The 27073-nt window shown below is 31.8% G+C and overlaps 1 protein-coding gene across 4 annotated transcripts; it reads right to left on the bottom strand.

Moving 5' to 3' along the window:
• Window positions 1-378: 378 nt before the first annotated feature.
• Window positions 379-25176, bottom strand: LOC139482664 (mucolipin-3-like). Of its 4 annotated transcripts, none has more exons than XM_071266671.1 (15): window positions 25021-25176; window positions 23907-23986; window positions 23520-23692; window positions 20354-20545; window positions 18716-18881; window positions 17700-17793; window positions 13570-13663; window positions 12269-12365; window positions 8216-8319; window positions 6603-6755; window positions 5877-5993; window positions 4890-5012; window positions 3027-3239; window positions 2633-2760; window positions 379-623 (listed from the first exon to the last, which is right to left on the bottom strand). In XM_071266671.1, exons 2-15 carry the CDS (start codon window positions 23983-23985, stop codon window positions 581-583), a joined length of 1776 nt encoding a protein of 591 aa, XP_071122772.1. In that variant the 5' UTR covers window position 23986; window positions 25021-25176; the 3' UTR covers window positions 379-580. The 4 variants fall into 4 exon arrangements, with proteins under 4 accessions (XP_071122772.1, XP_071122773.1, XP_071122771.1 ...); XM_071266672.1 differs by having other exon boundaries at window positions 3126-3239; window positions 25021-25168; XM_071266670.1 differs by lacking the exon at window positions 25021-25176 and having other exon boundaries at window positions 23907-24234.
• Between the last annotated feature and the right edge of the window lie 1897 nt (window positions 25177-27073).

Raw genomic sequence — 27073 nt, 5'->3', positions numbered from 1 at the left:
ACACAATTATAAACACTCAGTACTAAGATTATCAAATAATTTAAAGTTAAAGTTGAATCATGCAAACATTTTAAGTGACGTCACAGGCTTACACCTGTTGCCTGTTGCAATTGTCATGTCGTTAAGTTATCAGTAGCAATAGAATTTGAATATCTTTTAGAATAAAGATGCCAATGCTTCGTCAAGTATCAAGACAATATGAATGTCTTTTTTCTATATTCTTTAGATATCCAATTACGTTGTGTTTCGTTGTTGTGTTCTTGTTTAAGTAATGTGGTTTCGATTTCGTATTATCATTTATATAAACTGAATTCAAAAATTTGATTGAATAATCAATAAAAGTGTTTGTTTGATAAAAGAACATGTTTCAAAATTATATAAAGATGGACTGCATTTTTTAATCTCACTTCTTTCTGTGTATGCAGCTACATATTAAAGACAATTTGTTTTTATTCAACACAAAAAATACAAATATGAAAACTGTTTACATTGATAAAATAGTAAATTGCAATATTTTTTCTTCTATCTTGACATCAAATTACATCGTCAAAAACTATTATTGCTTTATGGAGTCCTGCTTTTAATTGGTAGGATTTTCGATTGTTTTTGTTTCATCACAAAACCTGAAATATGAAGATGTATCATAATAAGTTTTCGTTAAATGAAAACAATTACTATTACTATTATTTGTACTATTAAACAGGTCAGGTACATTGTTCTCTGCACATATGCATAATTTAGCATACTAATGTTTCCGACAATATGATTGGTTGTTTACATAATGTTATCTACTTTGTTTCTTTGATTAATCAACGGAATTTTTTACAATACAAAAGACTACTACATGCATAAATTGTACCGAGAACACGTAATTTGAATGACATACAGCGCAATATTTTTCAGAGATTTCATTTCTCTCTACTCTCTGTTGTGATTACATTTACAGACTATGATAGTTCTATGCACACATTATCAAACAATGTTTCTGTCTTAAGTGCATAGTTTTAAATAATCAATACTTCAGAAATTCGTTCATGAGACATCAACGAAATAAAATCCGAAAGATGATATCAATTTGCATTTAGATTTCGAAATCGGGATGCCCCTCACTTTTCAGGTATTTAGTAAAATAAAAGGAGTGAGTGTTAATCGTACGCAAACTGCATCTACAAATTTATTTTTTGTTTGTTTCACAAGGAATATTTTTTTTTATTCAACTTTCTTCTGTCGTTGCAAAGGTCATCAAAATTTTATTAAAGGACCATTGTTAAATAAAAACAAAAGCCACATTCTGCACACCAACACAGATTATCAAAAATATGTTGTCTCGTGTTACCAAACAATTATACACAGTGTTAATAAAAGCAATACTGTCATATTCGTAACTTGATACAGGATATTTTAAGAACATGGTAGGTTAAACCTGATTTTACGTCTAGCCAACCGTCCCGCTTAAATGGCAATGGTGAAAATACCGCTAAAATGCCAACATTACTTGACAGGAATAGAGTACAAATAAACGCAAGAACACTCAGGACAGATAAATACATATGAAAATGATATAATAGTACATTAAAGCATTTAAACCATATACTGATGTAGTTAGTTTAAGGGAAATTAGTTCATTCTTTCATCCCCCAGTTGTTTTTTTTTTGGGGAAGGGGGTTATTTAAAATAAACTGGCATTAGCCTAAAATGCATTGATGCTCATTGTGTTTTTGATCAATTTAATAGGAACATTTTTTTTTTATTTTGTGCTTGTAAAATATTATGCAAATGTAATCTGACGACAAAATTCTATAGGTCTCGACCTGCTGAATGATTAACAAATCTAACGCAGACTCTTACAACTTTGTGAAAAAAACATAGTGCCCTAGACGTACCCTCCTCTTTGTAGTTTGGTTGTATTACGGAGAGTTTATACTGAACTTCTTTAAATTAAGGACAGAATTATCTGTCAGAGTGTGAGGTATAAAACCACTGATGTGTGACTGGTCGCGAGAAAGAACAAGAGAATAGTACATATACTAAACAAATAGGTTCCTACGCATAGCTGCATTTTTGTCAATATGTGAATTATTTGGGTAGCGTTGGTATCAAATGAAAGCTTGCGGACTTTAGCTCACTGTAGAACCCTTGCTAAAAGTTTTTTTTTAAATGACAAAAAAAAAGTTTATAAAATTATAGTAGGATTGTACACCAATGGTGTTTTTCAGATCAGAAGTACCTATTTTTGTACTATCAAACTTCTGGAAACTATTAAGCTAATAAATGCAATTAACAGTATGTTTAATTTTCCAGCACAAGTCAGGATAACATATAGTTTTGACATGACATGATTGTCACCTTATATGAAGACAACGTAGCCATTAATGTGTATGATTGCGATATTTACCCTAGAAGTCAATGGGGCTATGAACTAGTGGTTTTATACTTTCTAATAAGAATAAAGACGACTCATGTGATGAATATGAAATCAAAAGTCAGCCACTTATTTTCGAAAATGTATAAAACTGAAGTAGAATATATATTACATCCCACAGACAATAGAGATAATATATGCTTTAAATTCCAAGCTAATGGCGGTCTTAGAAATATCAGTTATAATAAATTGGGCAATATTCATACTTACGACATACATCCCAACATTGATGGGCAACAACGTTTTACACATGACACACATGCATCGGTGTCAAACGCGTTAGTTTCCATTCTTCCTATAAATTTCAGAAGGTCACTTCTGTGGTCTCTTTTATATGTCTAAAAAGTCAATATTTGTATATTAAGATAACACAAGAAAAAAAGTAAATTTTTCGATGGACTGCATTAGAATAATTGGAAGGTTACTGTCGAAAAAAGATATCTTTAATTCGCTAACAAGAGTTAACTCCATCAGGGAGGAGTAAGTTGTATTTAACGGATCAAATAAATTGACCAACATCTCTGCTTTTCATATTAATGACAGATATAGATTATAAATTGATAACCGATTAGTAAATGAGATACGTTTTACAAAATATACTTACATTGTCATGTTGATGTTCATATGCTGTGTTGAATATTGCTATGAATATGTTTAAAGTGACTAAAGTAAATATAGCCAAAAATATCACAAGAAAAATTACATTGATATACGAAATAATCTCTTTGTCAGAATCAATAGCAGTAAAAGTGACATAAACTTCGTCTCCGTGCATAATAGACAACAAAGACTGGAAGGTGGATGTCCAGGAAGCAAACTGTAAATAAAAGGTAATTAACGGTTTCAAAAAATATTCTTGTTCAGTTTATTTTGTATACAGAACATATGTTAACATTACATTGCGGTTTATATACACTCCAAATGCTATGATTTTCTGTCGTTCATTTAAGAGATATCTGTATTGCATTTAAATCTCCGACGGCATTAATAAGTGTGTTGGTGGTTGCAAGATAAGGTAAATGGCGGGGATATATTACCGTATCATCAATTATAGATTGATGCCATGAAAATTGGTGACGTTATCCAATCAAAATGAACGCAACCAACGATGTTGCATTAGAATTATTCGTTTCTGAGCCAATCTGAGGTAACAGTTTGCTGCTATACACGCTATATCTGCCAATAGAATCTGAAATATCATAATAGGGAGCAAAACAATCGATCTAAATCTTGGAGTCTTTTGTCTGATTATTGAGACCCAGTCATCTCGGTCAACCAGTCAGCTAATTCATTATGGTGATCATTAACACTTTAAACCAGTTAGTTTGCCAGGTCAACAACTTAGTATTATAGATTATTTGGAACTGTTATGATCAACGTATGATGAACTTTTACCCTTTGTTTCAAGATGTAAGAAATACTTAACCTATATAACATTGTTTGTGCTATACTAAACCGATAAAGGTTCCACTTTTGTGCATGTCATTCACCCATGTGACTTATATGTGATATTAACCTTTAACACTTCGTCTTATAAATAAAGAAATGTGAGAAATACGTTAATGAAACACCCACCACCTACAAATATGTCAAAAAGACAACAAACATTTAATGATCAATATGTTCATTATAATTTAATATATATATGTAATCAAAACATTATATCTCTGTTCACTTTCTTTTTATATATATAAAGTGTCTTTAATCAAACTAATAAAATAAAATAACTCTTTATAAATTGCATACGTAGGACGAACAGTACTTTACAATAACTAGAAATCGAGTTACTTTAAAAAGAAAAGAATTTAAAAGAAACGATCGATAAAAAGAAGGGACCTGAGAAGAAAACATTAGCCAAATTCATCTATGGTCAATAAGCTTAAGGAAGATGTTCTTTGACTGCGTGTTTCTATTTTTGCATGGCTTGTGTAACTGCATAGTAGGCGACTTTACCATGTGAACGCAACTGGGTTAGCTCTATCGGAGTTCATGCTATGTCGCCAGTTTTATTTGTTTTTTGATTTGCTTCTTTATTGATTTACGAAATGTAACCATCGATAAACATGTTTTACCATTTCCTATTCCCGATTTTAACCGTAATGCGATTGATACAGGCATACCAGAACGCATATCATGTCAATGCTACAGATCATGTTAATTTTGGCATTCTTATGATTTCCATTTAGTTTTTCTTTTAACTTTGATTTTATCTCGTTACTGAACAAATATATTTGAGCATTGGTACCCTGCTGCTATTTTCAATTTCAACGTTATGCATGATATATTTGATCATCTTAATACTATTTTCACCTCTAGGATATCAAAACATGAATCTAATAGTTTGACCGAACTTGAAAGATATTAAGAAGATGTCAAATGAATAATGTTATGAACTTTTACGAATATCTTATTTCAACTATTCTCAAAATTCTTTAAATAAAAGGTGCAACATATTAAGATAAAGTACCTTTATATGGTAGGGTCCAAGGACAACCCATGCAAATAACACAAACCCAGTAAACAATATTGAAATGCAGGCCAGGAACTTTAAAACAACTAATGCTGATCTCTCCATCACAGAAAATAAAAGCTAAAATACAAATTTAGAATATAAACTTATCAATCATTTAATTGAAAACTACACAAAATTCATTCACCATTTGTACGGTTTCTTATAATTATAGATATTAAATATTAGTATTAAAATATTAGACTTAAAAGTAGTGTGTTATTGATGAGATGACGTAGGCAGTAAGAACATTAAGAATCCCTTTTGTACTCATGATTCTTTGTTGGTGCTCGCATAAACTGTATGCGTCCAAAGATGTTTTCTTGATTTACCTCCATATAAGTGGCTCAAATAAAGATCTTTGTTTGTTTTTTGTTATCAAAGCTTATCTTATTAAGATAGTGCTGTACATAAGACTGCAATCATCTCATATACAGTTGGTCTTAAATTATTCTATTGTTTGACTTTTATGTCATTATGCATTCAATTTTTGATGAACTAGTTATTTTGTTGCCTTACTATTCGGTCTCAAAAGGGCCTGGGAATAGTAATTCACTAAATAAATCACGTGAAAAAAAACTTACTAAGCAGATGTTTGTGACATTACTATCAAGCTGAAAATAGCACTATTCTAATTGCCTGTCAGTCTGCGATTTTTCAAATCGAGAAGTTTAAACTGCTGCTGACGACGTAATCTTAATTTTATTTTATTAAACTTTTAAATTTTATATAATTGAAGGATCTATCCTAGAATGGTGTGTGAATTAAAATATGTGTCAAAATATATATTTTTCCAAATTTTAAAATGAAGAAACTTGAAAAAGATGAATAAATCTTAAAAGTAAGACACGTATTAAAACAGGGAAAATATCGACTACTGAAAAAAAATCAAATTCGGATTAATTAATCAATATATTTTTCGTACTCCATATTCTTTGTACTTACGCCAAAAACGTGATCATACGCTAAATAATGCAAGACACTCATCCATGTAAACAAACAGCCAAATCCAAGGAGAATACCAGTTGTATCGTACATTGATATGATATAGTTTGTTTGTATCTGAAGTAGAATATACATGTATAAAAGAAAATGAATAAACAAAAGTCCATGTTAATATGAATTAAACTTGTATCGCTAGTTTTCCTCAGTTAAGATGGAAAACGTGTATCTTCTTTATTAGCTTTTAGCAATCCGCCCTTAACTTTTTTACTTTTAAGACATCGTGACACATAAGAATTTCAGTTCATTTGCACATACCGTTTCCTGTTAAAATAAGTCCCAAAAAACCTTTCCCATCATTCTGATTAAACCGCCCTCACAACTTTAATCTTGAATCGATCATTGAGTTTTTTCTGTTTGATCATGATCTCGGATATGTTCCTTATGTCGTAACTACAATCTCCTTCCCTTTTTTCGAATGTGACCTGGCGAATTAAACTATTATCTGGGGTTTGTAATAACAAGAGCAACACGATGGATTGCTACATGTGTACTTACCCTTCTGGTACACCTGAGATCACCCCCATTTTTGGTGGGGTTCGTGTTGCTTAGGTTTTAGTTTTTTGTGTTGTGTCTTGTGGTCTATTACATGACTGTTTGTATTTTTCTTTTTTAGCGTTGTCAGGTAATGTGTTTACTATTATGTAAAACAGAATTAATATTACTCACCCCATGGTCAATACTTAATTTCATTACTGATCCCACTATTGTTATGATATTCGAAAGACATAATATCAAATCATTCAGCTTAAATATTTCCCAACATGCTCTATTAGACAGTATCTTTCCTTTTTCCTTCTTCTTGTAATGGTCTTTTGTTCTCTGAAATCAGCATAGAAAATATTTTGCATTTTTTCTTGAAGAATGACTTTAATCATATTAAAATCATTTTTTATTATTATTATACAAATTATACAATCGTTTGCCCCTAGACGATAGGACACTGCTTTCTGATGTGCCAAAGCATTTATCTTGTTATAGCATTACTTACCAAATACAACCTGTGTTCGTGTTGTTTATTCTTTAGTTTTCTATATTGTGTCATGTGTACTATTGTTTTTCTGTTTGTCTTTTTCATTTTTAGCCATGGCGTTGTCAGTTTGTTTTAGATTTATGAGTTTGACTGTCCCTTTGGTATCTTTCGTCCCTCTTTTCTTTAACATATTTGTTTTTCGATGCAATAGAAGATTCCAACTGTTTTCCAGGAAACCATTTAGAAAAGTGTATTTATATCAAATGTGAAATCGCTAAATCATGTAAATCAATTTATAAATATAAAACAGGATGTGAATCGTGTTAACTGGTCCAAATTCTAACTGTTTGTTTTTATAATGAATTTCTTCATCTTTGAAGTTTGCATAAATGGAAACATCGTTTGGAACTTATTTTAAGTGGGTGACATGTTTTTTGTTTTGCGTTTTGTGTTAATGTCAGTATATTTGTAGGAATCGGAACCGCGACGGTCACGCTGATATGCTATGTTCCAAGCCTAAGTGCGTTGGTTAACAAGCTGAAGTTCGAAGGTTAACGTTAATGTTACGATTGAGTGTGATGGTGTATACCAGCTTGATCAGATGGTCTGAAGTTAGAATCCCATTTAATGAAGCGAAGAAGTAGTGAGCAGGCTAGCTTCGCATTTAGGAGATCGGGTTTGATTTTTGGTCAGGACAAACAAAAGTTAATTTGCTAATCATTCGTTTAGCCCGCAGAAGTAAAGAGTTAGTTGGAAACATAGACTAGAGGCTTCTGATTTAGTACTATGGATAAGAGAAGAAATGTCATTATAAGGAGCTTCATTGTGCAAGTTCTTACAAAGCAAGATTTGTCTCACGAATAAAACAAAATCATCTCGACTTCAAACATGTCAAATGGCAAAACGTTGCATTTAATTATTTTATTTTAAAATTTTATTTTCCACAAAAAATCAAGTGAAACATATACTTGAATAAAAAGACATCATTATGATTAAGATCAAGACCTACTATTAGTCATACACAATATTGGCGGCATACTTCTTCATTTGCAGACCAAGATAATATTTTAGCTGATTTTTTCCTTATGGTCTCTTGCCTGTCTTAGTTTTACAAATTTTTGTAACCTTCTATTCTCCTGTCTGCGAACAGTTGATTGTGTTTTTAAAGAAACGTCACAATAACTAAACGTCATGACAAATCATTGCACTTCAGCGAAAGTACCATTGTACTTCGGCGCGTACCATCGAACTTCAGCGTGGCAATCGTATTTCCGCGTCCCCGTTGCACATCCGAGTCCTAGATATTTACCTTGCACAGAATGATAGAAGAAATCCAACTGTACAAACAGAACAGTCCGTGCAGAACACTGAACAACAAAACAAGTGCTGAAATCATAATTTCCTCAACTTTTGCTGAAATGATCAAGGAAATAGTTTTAAATAATTAATTCATAACGTAAAACATCTTTCACAGCATACATTTATGTACTATGATGAACAACATTTAGATATTGGAATATCAAATTGATCTTAAATGGAACCTGTCAGCTAACAAAAGTTTCATTAAATTATATTTAAAGAGTCATAATACATCATGTTGCTCATAAAATCCATTTATTGACCCTTTTAGAAAGTAGAAATAAAAAAAAATACATCATCCAAACGTATTTGTTTCTTGATGTAATGAATTCTTTTTCTAAGTATATATTTCCGCTATATAGATGACGTTCTTTCACTAAACAATTCAAAATTTTGTGACTATGTGGAACGCATCTATCCCATCGAACTGGAGATAAAGGATACTACAGATACAGTTAAGTCGGCTTCATATCTTGACTTACATCTAGAAATTGACAACGAGGGTCGGTTGAAAACAAAACTTTACGACAAAAGAGATGATTTCAGCTTTCCAATTGTGAACTTTCCATTTCTAAGTAGCAACATTCCAGTAGCACCTGCATACGGGGTATATATCTCCCAATTGATACGATATTCCCGTGCTTGCATTTCCTATCATGATTTTGGTTACTGCTCACAAGGAAGCTATTAAACCAAGAGTTCCAAATGGTGAAGTTGAAATCATCCCTTCGTAAATTTTACGGACGCCATCACGAGTTGGTTGACCGTTATGGAATAACCGTTTCACAAATGATATCGGATATGTTCCTTACGTCGTAACTACAATCCCCTTCCCTTTCATGAATGTGACCTACCGAATTAGACTATTTACCGGATTTGTAATCACATATACAACACGACGGGTGCCACATGTGGAGCAGGATCTGCTTACCCTTCCGAAGCACCTGAGATCACCCCTAGTTTTTGGTGGGGTTCCTGTTGTTTATTCTTTAGTTTTCTATGTTGTGTCATGTGTACTATTGTTTTTCTGTTTGTCTTTTTCATTTTTAGCCATGGCGTTGTCAGTTTGTTTTAGATTTATGAGTTTGACTGCCCCTTTGGTATCTTTCGTCCCTCTTTTAAGTATCAAGGTTGTATTTTTTCTTCAATATATAATGATTATTCGACTACCCGTAATAATAATACTAATAGTATTTTATCAATGTCATTATTATAAGCATAATTTTTATTATTATTATTATTATTAGGTCTTTCCACCTTTCGTGTGGAAAGACCTATTGATTTTGTTCTGATTATTTTTTTTTTCTTCCGCCTAATTTTTTTCTTGCGGTGTAAAAATGTTTCAAAAGATGTCGCTTAGTTTTTTTGTATATGAGATCATACAGTCTATACGCTTTTGAAACTCACCCTGTTTAACCGAACACTTTTCTTTGTAAGAGTTATCTCCCCAAACACTGTTTTTCTTGTTATCAGATCTCCTCCGCAACCGTAAAAGAAAGCGACAAATTTATTTTTCCAAATTGCTCGTTATTTCCTCAGGATGTTACGTTTTATTTTGACCGAAGCTTTACGAAGACCCCATATGAGAGTAATTTCCCCTTTTGTATTGAAATAAGTGAAATAAATTTGTAACTGGAAAACCATAAGTGATAGAGGCCTAGGGTCTTTTGATTTGAGGCCCTTGCTCAAAAAGTATGAAAATGAGGTCAAGGTCAAAGGTCAAGGTCATGTTCAAGTTTTTGATTTTGGCTTGTTATCTCTTATTTTCAGAAATCATACAAGATATCGACAAAATATTTTCACACAATTGTTAGTTGCGACATGTCGTAACATGTAAATTTTACTTAAAAGGGTACGTAACATTTAATGCGAGTTTTGCCCCCTTTTATATCTAATATTAGTTGTATGGTAATATAACTCATTAACAATATAAAGTAGAGGCCTACAGTCTTTTGATTTGAGGTCCTTGGTTGATGACCTTGAAATTGAGCTCAAGGTCATAGGTAAATTTAACGTTCTAGATTTTGACCTTTGCTTTTTCCTCTTATATATACATGATAAAGCCATGGGACTTTTGGCAAAAGGTTGCAAGCAATGTGACCTTGAAAAAGCCAACCGGAAGTGACCTTTTGTAAACCGGAAGTAGCCATTTTTTGTACTAATTTAATGTAAAAGTATATAGAACCATCTATTTTTGGAATCAGTGTCACGTAAACTATCAAAACATACCGGAAATAACATTTTTTAAACCGGAAGTAAAAAATGATATCCCTTATGTATATCTTTTTGTATAGAAACCATATATTTTTGGAATCAGCGTCCAATAAGATGTCATTTGACGCTAAAATTGACATTTAAAACCGAATTTTAATATTTTCATATAAAAAAGATCCTTACTGGTGGAAAGACCATCAATGGTTCTCTGAACAATTGGTTTTTAATTATTAGGTCTTTCCACTTTTCCGTGGAAAGACCTATTGGATTTCTTCTGATTATTATTATTATTATTATTATTATTTTTTTTTTTTTTCTTCCGCCTAATTTTTTTCCTTCGCTGTTTTTTTGTTTCGCAAGTTGTCGATTAGATTTTTGAAATATGATATCGAACAGTTTATACGCTTTTGAAACCAACTCGTTTTAACCGAATACTTTCCCAAATAAGAGTTATCTCCCCGAACACTGTTTCTCTTGTTATCTCTAAGGCTTCGCAACCGTATAAGAAACCGACAAATTTATTTTTCCAAATTGCTCGTTATATCCTCAGGATGTTCTGTTTTATTTTGACCGAAGCCGTATATGGATTCCATATGAGAGTTATCCCCCCTTTTATGTTTGATATAAGAATTTGCATTTCTAACTGGTAAACCATAAGTGATAGAGACCTAGGGTCTTTTGATTTGAGGTCCTTGGTCCAAAAAAATGAAAATAAGGTCAAGGTAAAAGGTCAAGGTCATATTATAAATTTTGATTTTGGCTGATTTTCACTCATTTTCAAAAGCCGTATAACTTATCGACAAATTATTTTTACTAAATTGTTAGTTGCGACATGTGGTAACTTATAAATTTTGGTTGAAAGGGTGCGTAGACAATAAATGGGAGTTTTCGCCCCTCTTATGTTTAGAATTATGCGTAAAGTGATATTACTCATGAACCATACATATTAAGGAACTAGTGTCTTTAGGTTTGAGATCCTTAGTCTATGACCTTGAAATTGAGGTCAAGGTCATAGGTTAATTGGACGTTCTAGATTTTGACCTTTGCTCCAAATTCATATTTAGACATCATAAAGTCATAGGAACTGACATATCAACTGAATTTTTAATATTTTCACATCAAAATATGTTGTAAGTGGTGGAAAGACCATCAATGGTTCTCTGAACAATTGGTTTTTAATTATTATTATTATTATTATTATTATTATTATTATTATTATTATTATTATTATTATTATTATTATTATTATTATTATTATTATTATTATTATTATTATTATAAAGATAATGATAATAGTATAGTAATAATAAACACTTTAACATTTAAGGCAAATGAAGAGGAATGCCATTCAATTAATTATGCTTGTTTATTAAATTCGTCTTACACTTTTAATAGAAATGTATCTCTATCTTATCCCGAAGGGTATCACCCGCCCAGTAGCCAGTACTTCGGTATTGGCATGAAAATACGGATTTTTTTGTGTTATTAAAATTTGCTGTTACAAAATTTTAGAAATTATTATAAATTAAGAAATGTATCTCATGCAAAGCTCTGATTCCTTTCACGTATTTGGCTATACTTTTTGGACCTTTTGGATTATAGCTCTTCATCTTTTATATAAGCTTTGGATTTCAAATATTTTGGCCACGAGCATCACTGAAGAGACATGTATTGTCGAAATGCGCATCTGGTGCAGGAAAATTGGTACCGTTAATGTTATTAAAGTTATTCATTAAATAATACTTCACCTACTAAAGTAGATGTATAAAATAATTTGCTTTTCACCTACCATCAACCGTACTATCTGCACTGCATTTTACTTCTTCTACACTTGTTTTAAGTTTAACTATTATTTGTCCATTTATTTGTCGATTATCAAAGAAAACCTGCAATATTGAAAATTGAAAAATTAGCTGATAGAAATTGTGTCGTTGTCAATATATAAGCAAACTTTTCGTTTTGTCTAACGCTTAAATAAAGAAAATCAAAGTAGAGCATTGAAAATATGAAAGAAGCGTACAATTACGTAACCAATGAAACTAATTATTACGGATCAATTTGATCAGATTGATATGAGCATACATGTACCTAATGTTTTAATCGATAAATAAAGCAATTTCAATTGAAAACCATTACTTCTTTATCGGTTTAAGCCGAACTATATTTACCAAAATTTTGTAAGGACTCTGTAAGTAGAGTTGAGTAAAAAAAGTATGATTTCACCTTGAATAGATCATGAATATATAAAATACTAAAAGGTGTGAACCCCAAACCAAAGCTAAAACCGGCAACAATGCACTCGGTTTTAATGGAGAAAAAAACTGATAATATATCGCGTGCGTTGTTGTTAGCATGATGTAAAAAGAATGGGATAGTGGCTTATATAATATTAAGATATATGATTGACATATTATCCATTACTGTCAAGCTAACTATAGTTGTGTACTTTTTGAAGACACACAGTAATCTGGCGTACTAAATTATAATTCTGGTACCTTTGATAACTATTTACCCCACTGGTGGATGCCACTGCTGGTGGACGTTTCGTCCCCGATGTTATCACCAGCCCAGTAGTCAACACTTCGGTGTTAACATGAATATCAATAATGTGGTCATTTTTTATAAATTTCCCGTTTACAAACCTTTACATTTTCCAAAAAACTAAATTACCCGTTTACCAACATTTTCATTTTTCGAAAAACTAAGGATTTACTTATCCCAGGTATAAATTACCTTACCCGTATTTGGCTCAACTTTTTTTTTTTTTGAATTTTGGATCCTCAATGCTCTTTAACTTTGTACATGGTTGGCTTTATAAATATTTGTATATGAGCGTCACTGATGAGTCGTCTAGCGTACTAAATTATAATTCTGGTACCTTTGATACTATTATAAGACTTCATTGACTTTAGTCTGCCATGAACTTATCAAAATGAATATGAATGTTTTGTTGCATCCATAGTATCTTTACTTAGGAGGAACATGAAAGAAACTAATAATTTCGGATCTCAATGTAGCTAACGTAATTTCCGGAATATAAAAAAATGATGCTACTGGTTCTCAAGAGAAGTTTAAATAATAATTACTTACAGTGCCATGAATACCGTAACACTGTATATCTTGTCCAGTTTCAGTATTCAAATGGATTGAACTTAATTTAAAATCAATGCTAACTGACAATAACCTAAAATTAAATCATGAATATGTAGAGAAATAAGTCGTTCATCAATGACACGTCCACTATATATTGTTTGCAATATAACATTGGATTAAATGTATGTTAAATGTATATAGGAGTAAAAAAACTAGTCACAAGTCCAGGAGCTTATAGTTCAGTAGTTGTGTCTGTCGTATGCTTTTGTCAATTGTACTATTTACATAATGCCGTGTTTTACATTTTTCGTTTCGTGACCATTTTATAAAAAAAAAATGATATATAATGAATAACGAACAACAAGGAAAATCCAAAAAGGAAAGTCCTTAATTAAATGGTAAAATCAAAAGCTTAAACACATCAAAGTCAGGAATATGACAGTTGTTGTCCTTTCGCTTTTGATGTGTTTTGTTATTTAATTTTTCCATGTGATTATGAACTTTCCGATTAGATTGTCTTCCAAGTTCAGTTTTTTTTGTGATTTTACTGTTTAAATCTGGTTTTATGCTAGCTAAAACTCTCAGTTTATGATAGACGCATAAAATTCTATTATATTTGTAACACTCAGAAACGTGTTTTCTCACCAATCGTTTCCGCTTTCCCCAAACGTGTCCACATCGACGTCACTGAACTGCAAAACATGTCTAGTTGTAAAACAGCGCCAAAGCGTGTCAATTGTGTCCATTATTTTTACTGGAATTATCATTTGTGTCAATAACATAAATACGTGAAGATATTAAATTGGACAACCGCGTAGTGAGAATGTGCTATTCTCTGTGCGTTTCTTACTGAATTCATAAAAAACTCGGTTTTTACTAACTCTCAGATTAAAATCCGAATGTGTTAATCCCGAATAACCGTTAGAATTTAGGTCCAATCTTAAATTCCCGGTATGATAAAAGAACCTATCTACAGTATAAATAAGAAGATGTTGTATGATTGCAAACGACACAGAAATTAACAGCTACCGTACGGCATTCAACAATGAGCAAAGCCGTTCCCGCATAGTCAGCTATAAAAGGCCCGAATTTAGTGGTGATCGAAACCTGATAATTTATATGTAAAAACACTGATAACCAGTTTATGATTTTAAGAGCTTTTAAAATATCAGAACTATTAAAGCCTGAAAGGAAGTCAATTCTGCTGAAAAAAAGAATGCAATATTTGGATTAATATAAATGGCATCAACGGAGTTTATGAGTACAAAATAATTTACATATTTAACGATTAATTCAACAGTACAAGAATTAAATGTATGTTTGCTCTAAATAAACATGAAATACCTGCAACTGGACAATTATCAATTTCAGTCAAACGTCAATTCATATGTCACAGAATAAATTTGCAATATTGTGTATGCTAATCATTTAACATGCTATTGAACAAACGAATGCCATTAAACAAACCATAGATGTAATATTACATCTATACACAAACAAATGCTAATAAATGACAACTTCATCAACTGTGTTCCCCATCACAGAACTGCGGTAAACGTTAATGATTTGGGACATGCATTTATAATGTTAGCACTAAAAGACGTGACACGTTCTGGCGTGTAATAATGGACACGTTTTGGCGAATAAGAATTATCGGACACGTTTGGGGAATATTGATTATTACGCACACGTTTGAGGAGAATAGACACCTTTGGGGGAATCGGACACGTTTGGGGGAAGGACCCGTTTGAGACTGTTACATATTTACAACGATGCGTTAACAAAACAATAGACATAATAGGTAGAAAAGTGTTTTTATCCTTGTTGAGTGAATTCAGTGACCAATTATTGTTTTGCTTATTTTAATTTGAACACTGGAGGAAACTTGTGTCATTGAAATGCATACCATATCTCATATTTAACATACTATATAATAAAATATCATTTGTAGCGATCACCAAAAGGGGAAGTGGTTAAGAATACAGTATTATTTTTTATAGGGGGTTCACTCTATACACGCAAATTTTTATTGTCTTCACTACAGGGTAAATCGAGCAAATTTCAGCAAATTTCGAAGTTTAAAGGTTTTCACTTTTAGCTACGGGCTCACGAGGGTCTTATATCTGATCTTATTGCTGTGTCCACAATTGGTATTCTACGTATTTCACCCGTATCGGTGTGGACAATTCCATGTTTACATCACATGACATTTCCGCGGGAAATACTTCTATTGAGACCATACAAATGGATGCAAATTTGGATTAATGCTATGTATTGTGAAATACATTGTTCTCTGTGTATATATTTTTGATGAATTGATGATCACGTTTTCTACAACATAGTTAAATGTAAGGTTTGTACACATTTATAGTCTCTACACAAGTCTATATTTAAAACTGAAGCCAGTGAACTGGTGCAGGGATACATGTGCTGCATAATCCAATCACATTTCACATGTCAGGGACATTTCAACCAACAAAAAAACAATTGAATATTTTCTAACCTGCCATATTTATTTTTATTTCTTCTAATGTCATTCATGGCCCTGGTATCATCCCGAGACTGCCCTTATCGGCCTTCAAGCTTTAGCCGAGGACTGATATGGGTCGAGAGATGATACCAGGGCCAAATTATGGAAAATACATGCATGTTATAATCTAGGCACTGGCTACGGTTACATGGAAATGTAACAATAATAAAAATATTATTGTTACATAGGAGACTAAATGCCAGAATGCAAAGGCGGATAAGGAACCGATTAATTACGAATGTAACATTAATTACTGAGGCTACGGTTAGATGGCGTTATTGTTACATGAAAAACAGCAATCATTAAACTTAAATTTTGTCTAGTTTTGTTGCCTTAATCTTGCATATGTACGAAATAATACTTGTATCAATATAAGATATTTTTACAGGTATTATTTTGATGTATTCTTTCATTCCTTGTTTTTATTTTGTTTTTTATCTCTTGAAATACTTAAATTAGATATTGTCCGAAGCAAGTTTAGTTATCTGACTGGAAACTTCTGTTTTTTTTTTATATCGGGCAAAAGAAGGTGATGCATTCCTTAAGACATTTTGAGTATGTTTTTATAGTTAGATTGTTGCTTTTGTAATTGGGACTATAGATTTCATCGCAAAAAAAGAAACCCTGATTGAACCATTAAACTTACATCTAAATAATTTTTCATTCAACTATCGACACGTTCCCCTCTTCGTTTATGTGCGTTTATAAATTGCACCAGATCATCGTTGCTGTATTTTTAACTGGAAAATCACCGTTTGACGAACTGATTCGACAAGGATTGTTTTATTTCTTTCAAGTTTAAGTTAAAAAAAAAAAAAATTGTAAGGACTCAATACACACTTTTTATCATTTCTCCATGAAATATATCTCATTTACGTCATTTATATAAGATGATATTACAAAATCACAAAGTGTACTAGTGTTATGGTACTAACGTTTCTTTACTATCAATGCATTTTACTAAATTTACTAATGTTATGGTACTAACGTTTCTTTATTTTCAAGACATTTTACTAAATTTAGGCATATATTATGTCTGCAGTTAGACAAGAGGGGTCTTGAATAGTAGAAGAGGAAGCGTTTTTCGTATATCTTCGCCCAAAACTTGGAACAAATAATGTAAAGAATGTAACGCTCTAAAATTGGAAAAACAATATGTTCCCTGGACTGCCATTTTGCAAAAATCACGTACGGACTAACCACATCTCCTTTAGTTTTATATTGAAAATCAATATCAACAACCGTATTATGAAAAGCTATGCAATCAGAAGTGTGGGATAATGAAATAATTGACTGTCATAAGCTACCTAGGAGGTTATAACAAAAAGTTTTTTCTTCAAATATACTAATATTTGAAAATATATATACTTGTATGGTAAAATCTTCAGCAAATAAAACGTTTTCTTTTTGCACTCTGATTTTAGGAAACATTTCTTCATTGAAAACATACCCAGTCAAAACTTGATTCCAAATGATTAAGGTAATGCCTGATTTCAGGGGATTACACGATATCAAGATAAAATCAAAACAATATCGTTAAGGCAAACTTAGATAAATGACAAGCACACAGATATTACAAATTTATACAAAATATTACCTCACTAGTTTTCCATCAGTACTTCTCATCAGGTCTGCTATGCTTGGTTCGAAGCCATAATCAGGAGGACTTTGTTCATCAATGTCACTACAAACTAATGGTAAATACATGTACAATGATTAACACATCAAAATGGTGAAACATTTCAATGACAAAATGTATGGTATGTTCGTGGACCGGGGTTTATTTTCTTGAGGAAATCGTAATTTCTAGTTCACCTTAATAAATTCTTTTAATTGTAAAAAGATACCTGTTTTCAAGATTTTCATGTCAATTTTTAAACAAACTACGTGTAGTCTATAAATTTACCAATTCAATCTGCTATGAAAATAGCACCCCTTTAATGAATCATTTTAAAGTTTGATAAGCGGGTGTAACAAATATATCCCATCACGCCTGAAATAGAAGATTCAAGAAGTATAATGAGAGGTATGTGTCATACCTTGACCTCCATCTGACAAATTGACAGAGATTGCCTTTGGAAAAAAAGCGTAAATCAAGAAAACCTTGCATGACCGTTTTTTTTTTAAGTTATTGCTTTGTTATTTGTTTTTTGTTTGTTTGTTTGTTAAAGGTTATATTTCCCATACAAGTATTTCCCATGAACTCTCACTTCATCTCTTGGATTCCGTAAAGTATGAAGATTTGTGATGACTGGTCGTAAATTCATGTGAGATGTGAGTTGTTATTCTTTTGTTTACATGTTGTAATGCACTTGTAGATTTTTCTGATTGTTCTTGTGTTTATTTGTACTGTGTTCTTGTCACGTTATGGTGTCATTTTAGAGTTGTTTTTTTTTAAATTGATATATAATGGGAGGTTTTGCAACACATATAACCAGGTTCTACGCTGCATTGTTTTCTTTCAATTTTCCCTTAGAAAGTAAACAATGTGGCAGTTGTTATATAATCGTCCTTTTCTATGTATGTAAGGAAATATTTTACAATTTCTATCCTAGCTTATGCACAGTTGTTCATATCTCATGACATAAAGTTGCCTATTGAATCGTAAAATACCTGTCTTATGGGTTGTATCAATTGCTACAATTTTTTCTTCGTCTTCATTATATATTCCTGTTTCGAAATAATAAAGACATAGCGTAACTGGCTTCTCGCGTCCACCTGTTCCGTTTATCCGTCTGATGAAGAAAGACCCGACAGATGTTGTTGGGATATTGTAAACCTTTGGACAAAAACTTTACGTAGAATTATAACAAAAGAATAAATATGAGCAATTGACGATATAATCCAATCGTCTTAATTTATAGTAGAATGTCCTTTGACGCGATTAACAATCGTTCAGTGCTTCGAAAATGAATGATTAAAAACTTTTTATAACCGTTTCACAAATGATATCGGATATGTTCCTTACGTCGTAACTACAATCCCTTTCCCTTTCATGAATGTGACCTACCGAATTAGACTATTTACCGGATTTGTAATCACATAAGCAACACGACGGGTGCCACAGGATCTGCTTACCCTACCGGAGCACCTGAGATCACCCCTAGTTTTTGGTGGGGTTCGTGTTGTTTATTCTTTAGTTTTCTATGTTTTCTATGTTGTGTCATGTGTACTATTGTTTTTCTGTTTGTCTTTTTCATTTTTAGCCATGGCGTTGTCAGTTTGTTTTAGATTTATGAGTTTGACTGTCCCTTTGGTATCTTTCGTCCCTCTTTTTCTCAATTTTCCGTTGATAAATTTTATAATTAGAAACTAAGATTCAAAATCATGCCTTTTGATGGTTTTGTTTTTTTCTGAGGTTGTTTCTAATATTCGCTCCTCAAATAGTTAAAAAGGTTGCCATCTCTGACATTAAAAGTTCTTTGGTTTGAACGTTGTTTATGAAAGTAATTTCAGCAAGCGCTTCAGACTCACAATAAATTCTAAAAGAGCTATTTTCACATTTATTATACACAAAAGGATTAATTATCTTTTTCATTGTCATATAAAATGTTAGTTTAAATAAATGAAAATTGCCCAACATATACTTCTAGAGATGTATGGGACCAACTTACGTCAATGGTCCCTATTTTTTAGGACAATCAGCTCTATTCTTTTAGCAATTTTCTTTTGAAGTTTGACAATACTATCACAAAATATGAATATATTCATCTCAACAAATGCATTTAGAACTTGACAGATTTTGATTTTATTTTTTCCTGATAGTCATAAAATTCGTATTTGTTTTTAATCATTGAATAGAAGATGGAAAATGGAAAAATGTGCATAATAATTAATTTAAATGCTTCATATTTGCAAATACTTAGTAAAGACAACCCTCTTTGCAGCAAGTGTTAAGGAAAATGTGCGCAGACATCTACATTAAGAATCTCAGGATAACTGTTCAAGAAATGCCAGCAGGCAAAAGGTTGTCAGACCACTGTGGAAAATGCGTTTATGACTGATAGATTCATTCTTTATTTTGAGCGTTCGGGTTAATAGATATTCGTTATCAGACAAACGGCATGTTCAAACCTTCGTTTGAGACAAATTGACCAATTTATATAGTTCGATGATAAAAATTGAAGTATTTTTTTCTAAATATAATTCACCAGAGAATAGGCATATTTCCCAGAAGTTCGAAGAATTGTGTATGGTCCAAATAAACTCATTTTTACATTAGATTCAACCCAATTAGGTGTTTATACTTACGTTTGTGACAGTATAATTGATATGCTTTAACAGGTTATCTATGGTGTAAATGGCATATATACCAGTCGATGGAGGATAGGGCATAGTTTCATAATCCTGGGACCAGTCTTTCAACAATAAATGCTTCATTGCTACATTATTTCTCTCCAAAAAGTCGGCAAACTGTGCCCGATCATTTCCAAAAAGTACTAACTATAAGAAATATAATACAAAATATGACTGTCATGTTGTGAATTATTGTTCATCTTTATTTTCACAAAAAACGCAAATTTCCGATGAGATCCGGAAATTACATATGATATTTGTTATAACTCAATCGATGATTGTCTACCAATCTATACTTAATATTGCTATTCTCTCTTTAATCTAGGATAATTCATGATTGTTAAATTCAATTAAAGAAATAGAGCTTTACAATGATCTTCACAGGTTATCAAACTTTGAATTTTTCGAAAAACTTAGGATGTTCTTGTCCCAGGAATAGAAAACATTGTACCTTAGCCGTATTTGGCACAACTTTTTTGAATTTTGGATCCTCTATGCTCTTCAACTTTGTATTGTTTGGCTTTATAACTATTTTGAAATGAGCGTCACTGAGGAGTCTTGTGTAGACGAAACACGCGGCTTACGTACTAAATTATAATTCTGGTACTTTTGATACACCACTGGGTCGATGCCACGGCTGGTGGACGTTTCGTCCCCGAGGGTACCACCAGCCCAGTAGTCAGCACTTTGGTGTTGACATGAATATCAATTATGTGATCATTTTTATAAATATCCTGATACAAAACTTTGAATTTTTCGAAAAATTAAGGATTTTCTTGTCTCAGGAATATATTACCTTAGCCGTATTTTGCACAACTTTTTGGAATTTTGGATCTTCTATGCTCTTCAACTTTGTATTGTTTGGCTTTATAACTATCTTGATATGAGCGTCACTTATGAGTCTTGTGTAGACGAAACGCGCGGCTTACGTACTAAATTATAATCCTGGTACTTTTGATAACTATTTACACCACTGGGTCGATGCCACTGCTGGTGGACGTTTCGTCCCCGCGGGTATCACCAACCCAGTAGTCAGCACTTCTGTGTTGCCATGAATATCAATTATGTGATCATTTTTAATAATTTCCTGATACAATAATTTGAATTTTTCGAAAAACTAAGGATTTTTTTGTCCCAGGAATAGATAACCTTAGCTGTATTTGGCACAACGTTTTGGAATTTTGGATCCTCTATGCTCTTCAACTTTGTATCACTTGGCTTTATAACGATTTTGAAATGAGCGTCACTGATGAGTCTTGTGTAGACGAAACGCGCGTCTGACGTACTTAATTATAATCCTGGTACTTTTGATAACTATTTACACAACTGGGTCGATGCCACCTCTTGGTGGACGTTTCGTACCCTAGGGTATCAAAAGCCCAGTAGTCAGCACTTCGGTGTTGACATGAATATCAATTATGTGATCATTTTTATAAATATCCTGATACAAAACTTTGAATTTTTCGAAAAACTAAAGATTTTCTTGTCTCAGGAATACATGGAATAGATTACATTAGCCGTATTTTGCACAGCTTTTGGGGAATTTTGGATCTTCTATGCTCTTCAACTTTGTATTGTTTGGCTTTATAACTATTTTGATATGAGCGTCACTGATGAGTCTTGTGTAGACGAATCGCGCGGCTTACGTACTAAATTATAATCCTGGTACTTTTGATAACTATTATCCAATTCATTGATCACACTACATGAAGTTTTTTGTATTTTCTTTTCACGTGTAGTATTACGATGTTATCCTTTGTCATATCATATTTTTTTTTTGTAATAGATTAAGCAAAAAATTTACCGGGCCCTTCAAAAATTTCGTGTCAAATGCAAAACAAAATATTTGAAGACAAAAATCTAATAGAAATTTTATTCTACAAGTAAAAATTGCTAATGATTTATACCCTCAGATTTTGACAGGAAAAAAAAGCAAAAAACAATAAACGATTGAAACATGTAGGAAACATAAAGAAAAAGGATAATATTTTGTCATGCATAATGAGAGAGTGAAGTGATGACTAAAGCAATTTTTTTATTTTAAATCCAGTCATTGTAAATAAAATATAGAAGGTAAATTAATACAGCGTATGAATCAAGTATCAATATCATTTTAGTACAATGCATTTTGAACTTATTTCGACTATTTTAGAATGTTAAATGTTGCACCCAAATTGTTAACATTTTTTACCTTTTATGTCTGTTAGTTTCGCTCACAAATTGTTGTCTATATAATGGAATTTTATGCAACCGTGCACTATTTTTTTTTACGATTGTGACAGCTTATCTATTCGTATGGAAATTATTTCTATTAAAAATTAAAGATAAAATCACCAATACAAATCGGTTAAAAGACCATAGAGAGAAATTTAAAAACCTATATTTTGTACTAAGCGACACTATACATGCTATATACGTTTGAATTTGAATGAATAAAAAAGTAACATGATAATAAAAGATCAGGGAATATGTAAATAAAATAAAGGTCAAAGATAGAAAAATTTCATTTTTTTTGTATGAGGCTTTGTTGCTGCCTAACAAGAGAGATTTACTTAGCACTCGAACAGTTCCGATGTGAATATATTGGTTGAAATTTTCTTACTTTGATATACCATTGTTTTTACATCGAAGCTAAAAAGTCTACAAATTGATTTTGAATCCCTAATCGTGCCCCAAATTTTGAATAAAACTAACTACATTGCAAGAGTTAGCAAGTTTACTGATAAATATAGAAATGTTCTGGATGCATTTAAAAAAAAAAGTAAAATCCCGAAAATACTGAACTCCGAGGAAATTTAAAACGGAAAGTCCCTAATCAAATGGCAAACTCAAATGATAAACCACATCAAACGAATGGACAACAACTGTAATATTCCTAACTTTGTACATATATTTACAAATGTAGAAAATGATGGATTGAAACTGGTTTTATAGCGCTAAACCTCTCACTTGTTTGACAGAAGCATCAAATTCAATGTTTACGTCGGTTTTAGGTTGTGACCAGGATTTGTTTTCTCCCTGTCTGTCGATTTATGACTTTTGAAAAGCGGTATACTGTTGCCTTTATTTACAGGGATACTTAATATACTCAATATAAATAAAAGATGAATTAAACAAATACCTGATATGTGCATAAAACCCATACAAACAGCAGGAGGATAAGTTTTTCTGGTACCCTGCCAAGTCCACGACCATTACACATTCGTGTGTATGGATCGTTAAAATGATTATTAAGTTTATGTAATAGTTCATCCTCTTCTTTATCTTTACTAGGTGAATGATGCTTGACAGGATCTGTACAAAATAAGAAAATAAATGAAACACAATAATATCATCATACATTTTAAGTAAATAGTGCGTTTTAAAAAGATCATAATATTAGACAATAACTGAGAGAAGATGTCAAATAAAACAAAAGTACAAGAAAAGTATCGATTAATTAATAAGTTGATGTCATATTATATTTTAGAGACAGTTAAGTTTTAGATTCAAAATATTTCATATATACCTTCAAAGTTGTCCTCTGCAGATTTCCTTTCCTTTTGTATGTCTCCATTGTCATAACTATCTGCTTCAGGTGTTGCCATACTAAAAATAAACCTTATTGAGTTTTTGACTTTTTACTTGTTGATGTTATTTTAACTTGACACCACATTTTCAGTATAAGTTTTTGACGGAAATTTAAAAATTAAACAACCACATCCTGTATATATGTTATTTTATTTTTAAACTGTGAACAATAATTATTAGAGGCTTTGATGAATATGGAAACAAAAAGAAAAACCTTTATATCGGATGATAATATTGTGCAACACGAACCTCGCTGAAAACCTAGTATACGCAGTCAAATTTATGATCATCGAATTGACCCAAATTATGATATTTTATTTAAAACATATTTCAACGTATATGCAATTTACAATAGAGTCCCAAAGAAACATTTGACAACACACGGACTGATCACTATAATGTATTACCATTAAAGATCGTATACCATCCAGATGACTATTTGAAGACTGGCGACGGTCATATGTACATAACAAAATATATATAGCGATAACGTCCTATCAGATTTTTATAGGTTTGTTTGATTTCGTGTGATATGTTAAACATTTATGTAAATTATCATTTAAATGTGAAAAACTGTTGGGTTTTTTTCTCGGATAGGTCACGAATGGTTATTCATACTGTCTCCCTTGTTTCGGTTTTTGATGTAATTAGCAATACAAAGTTAGGAATTTAGCATCGCTTAATTGGCCCCGTTGCATTTCTCAAATATGAAAGTTATTGTCTAAAAAGGTAGATTGTTCGATTGCTGAGTATGATAGCTTTCAGAGTGGGTTACATGACATCAAGATTGTGTTTGCATGTTTTATAGGCTATGTTCTGTTTGACAGTCCGTATTTTCACATCGGTATCATCCATACAAAATAATTTAGTCGTTTATAAATCTTGTCCTCTACTTCGTGTTATACCGTGGTTAGACTTTGTTGAGTGTACCAGTTTTTCTCAAATGAAAATACATTTATAAAACATATATGAGTTAAAACATTTAACGATGTTTAATAACAAACATTTTCTAATCGAGAATTATTTCTCTTATAAAATGCATGTATACATACCTTTTTGTAACCACTTGATCAATCTGGTGGGTTTAAATGTCGGACCTTTGAAGTAAGCAAATTCCTAACATTATTTTATGAAACTATAAATAGATTATTAGTTTGCAGACACTATAGAATCAAAATTTAAAGGACATAATCAATAATCACGTGATCGATTAAACATTCCATTCGGAAATTGTTTAAACATTTTAAAAGACTTTATTTGGTCCACCTGTCTGTATTTTAATTATCTGGTATAAACAGAATGTAACATCAGTAGATTCGGATCTACTACTTCTTAGCTTTACAATGTGTCAAAGTACATTGAAGACTTTTGCGTCATTGAAAGGAATTCGGGGATATCTATTAATGTAAAAGCAGGCATAATCCAGTTGTAATCCTGAGCGAATCTCTATATTTTAGACGAGCTATCAAGTAGTTGCCTCAAGTTTGCAACCTTACATTAAGGAGATATAATACAACGCGAACATATAAAATAATAACAGTAAAATAAGAAGTCGACATAATAACACTGATTCTATTGTGGTTTATGGTTGACGTTTATTCTGAAATTTTCCCCTGTTTTCGGGAAAGAAGACAATATTTCTTTTACTCATTTTTACCTGGCGTGTTGATTAACCGGTATTCTTTATAAGACATCTTTTAATGTATCAATTTCAGATTTTGCATCTGAATAAAACATCTACTCAGTATTACAAATTTACAAAATACATTAAAATATATTGTAAAACATGTTTGTATGCTTGTCATTCATCTTTGCTATGTGCTTTGTCTCTATGCTTTTGTATGTTTCTTTGATACATATATGACGTGGCTCTGTGCTTATACATCCCGTCATTGTGTTATTACTCTATAGTAAATTTGTGTATTCATGTCTTAATATTCTTGGTTTATATGCCATTCTGTGCTTCTTTGTTACATATTATTGGGTTTGTTTTGTTTTTAATGATTAAGATTATAATGTAATGTTGACTGCCGTACCTCTTTTGACATTTTTACCTAATATGTCTGTTTGTTTTTGCTCACGCATCGTTGTCAATATAATGGAATTTGATGCGACTGTCATACAAGTGAGAGGTTAAGCTAGCTTTAAAATCAGGTTCAATCCACCATTTGCTACATAAGAAAATGCCCTTCAGGTTTTCTCGTGACACATTTGTTATCAATTTTTTTTGTTTTTTTTTTTACACATGTACACAGTTGTTCTTTTGTGGTATTCTTAATACTTTGTGTTGATCAATTAAATAATAAGACGCATAAATGTGTTGATCAAGAGACAACGGATTTTCTTCACATTTAAAATAAAACTTAACACGATGAATAAAAGTTTTTTTACTGATGACCCTCCACAGCAGCTTTAGTTAAACATATTTATATATAGTGGATTGGGAAACAAGTTTTGCAATTTATATTAATCCCTTTCCACTTTGCAGGTGCGAGTGCAGCCTTGTAGCGGCATTAGCCTGCTGCTCTTTTTCGAAATCTACCAGGGTGTCTTTAACGTACTAGAGATATGGCTCTCTTTTAACACGGGTCAGCCATTTATCGTCCCCTTCTGACGGACTAGCATCGTTTTCTCAAGACTTTTGTGCACTTAGATGGAAATTTTATAAATACAGGATAGAAAATTCAAACCATGCAGTATCTTGGCAATGTTATCAGAATAAGAAAAATCTCTAGACAGTCACAAATTATAGCAACATATTGAAAATACACATAGTAGTAAAAAAACACATGATCCAACAGATTTCTGAAATTACCCGATTGAAGATAGGAAGATTGATAAAAAAAATACCTCCGTAGACAAGCCTATGGAATCAGGATCTTTCAAGGAGTCAATTGGACCTTTATAAGAGCAATGAGTGAAAGATATAATTCATGTATATGCAGACAATATTAACAGTATGTACAACACACACATGCCACAATCGCGTTGTTTTCGTTTGAAATAGGGAATTTTCCCAGTGTGAAATATTTATACTGTTTATATGTTTCGAACTGGTTAGTGCAGTTGTAAAACGGGTTCTTATAATCTTGGATTTAGATATGT

This window comes from Mytilus edulis, chromosome 7 (assembly GCF_963676685.1).
Source record: "Mytilus edulis chromosome 7, xbMytEdul2.2, whole genome shotgun sequence".
In the NCBI taxonomy this organism is placed as follows: domain Eukaryota; kingdom Metazoa; phylum Mollusca; class Bivalvia; order Mytilida; family Mytilidae; genus Mytilus; species Mytilus edulis.
The sequence above is the reverse complement of the archived record's forward strand: the minus strand, read 5'-3'. Positions and strand labels throughout refer to the sequence as shown.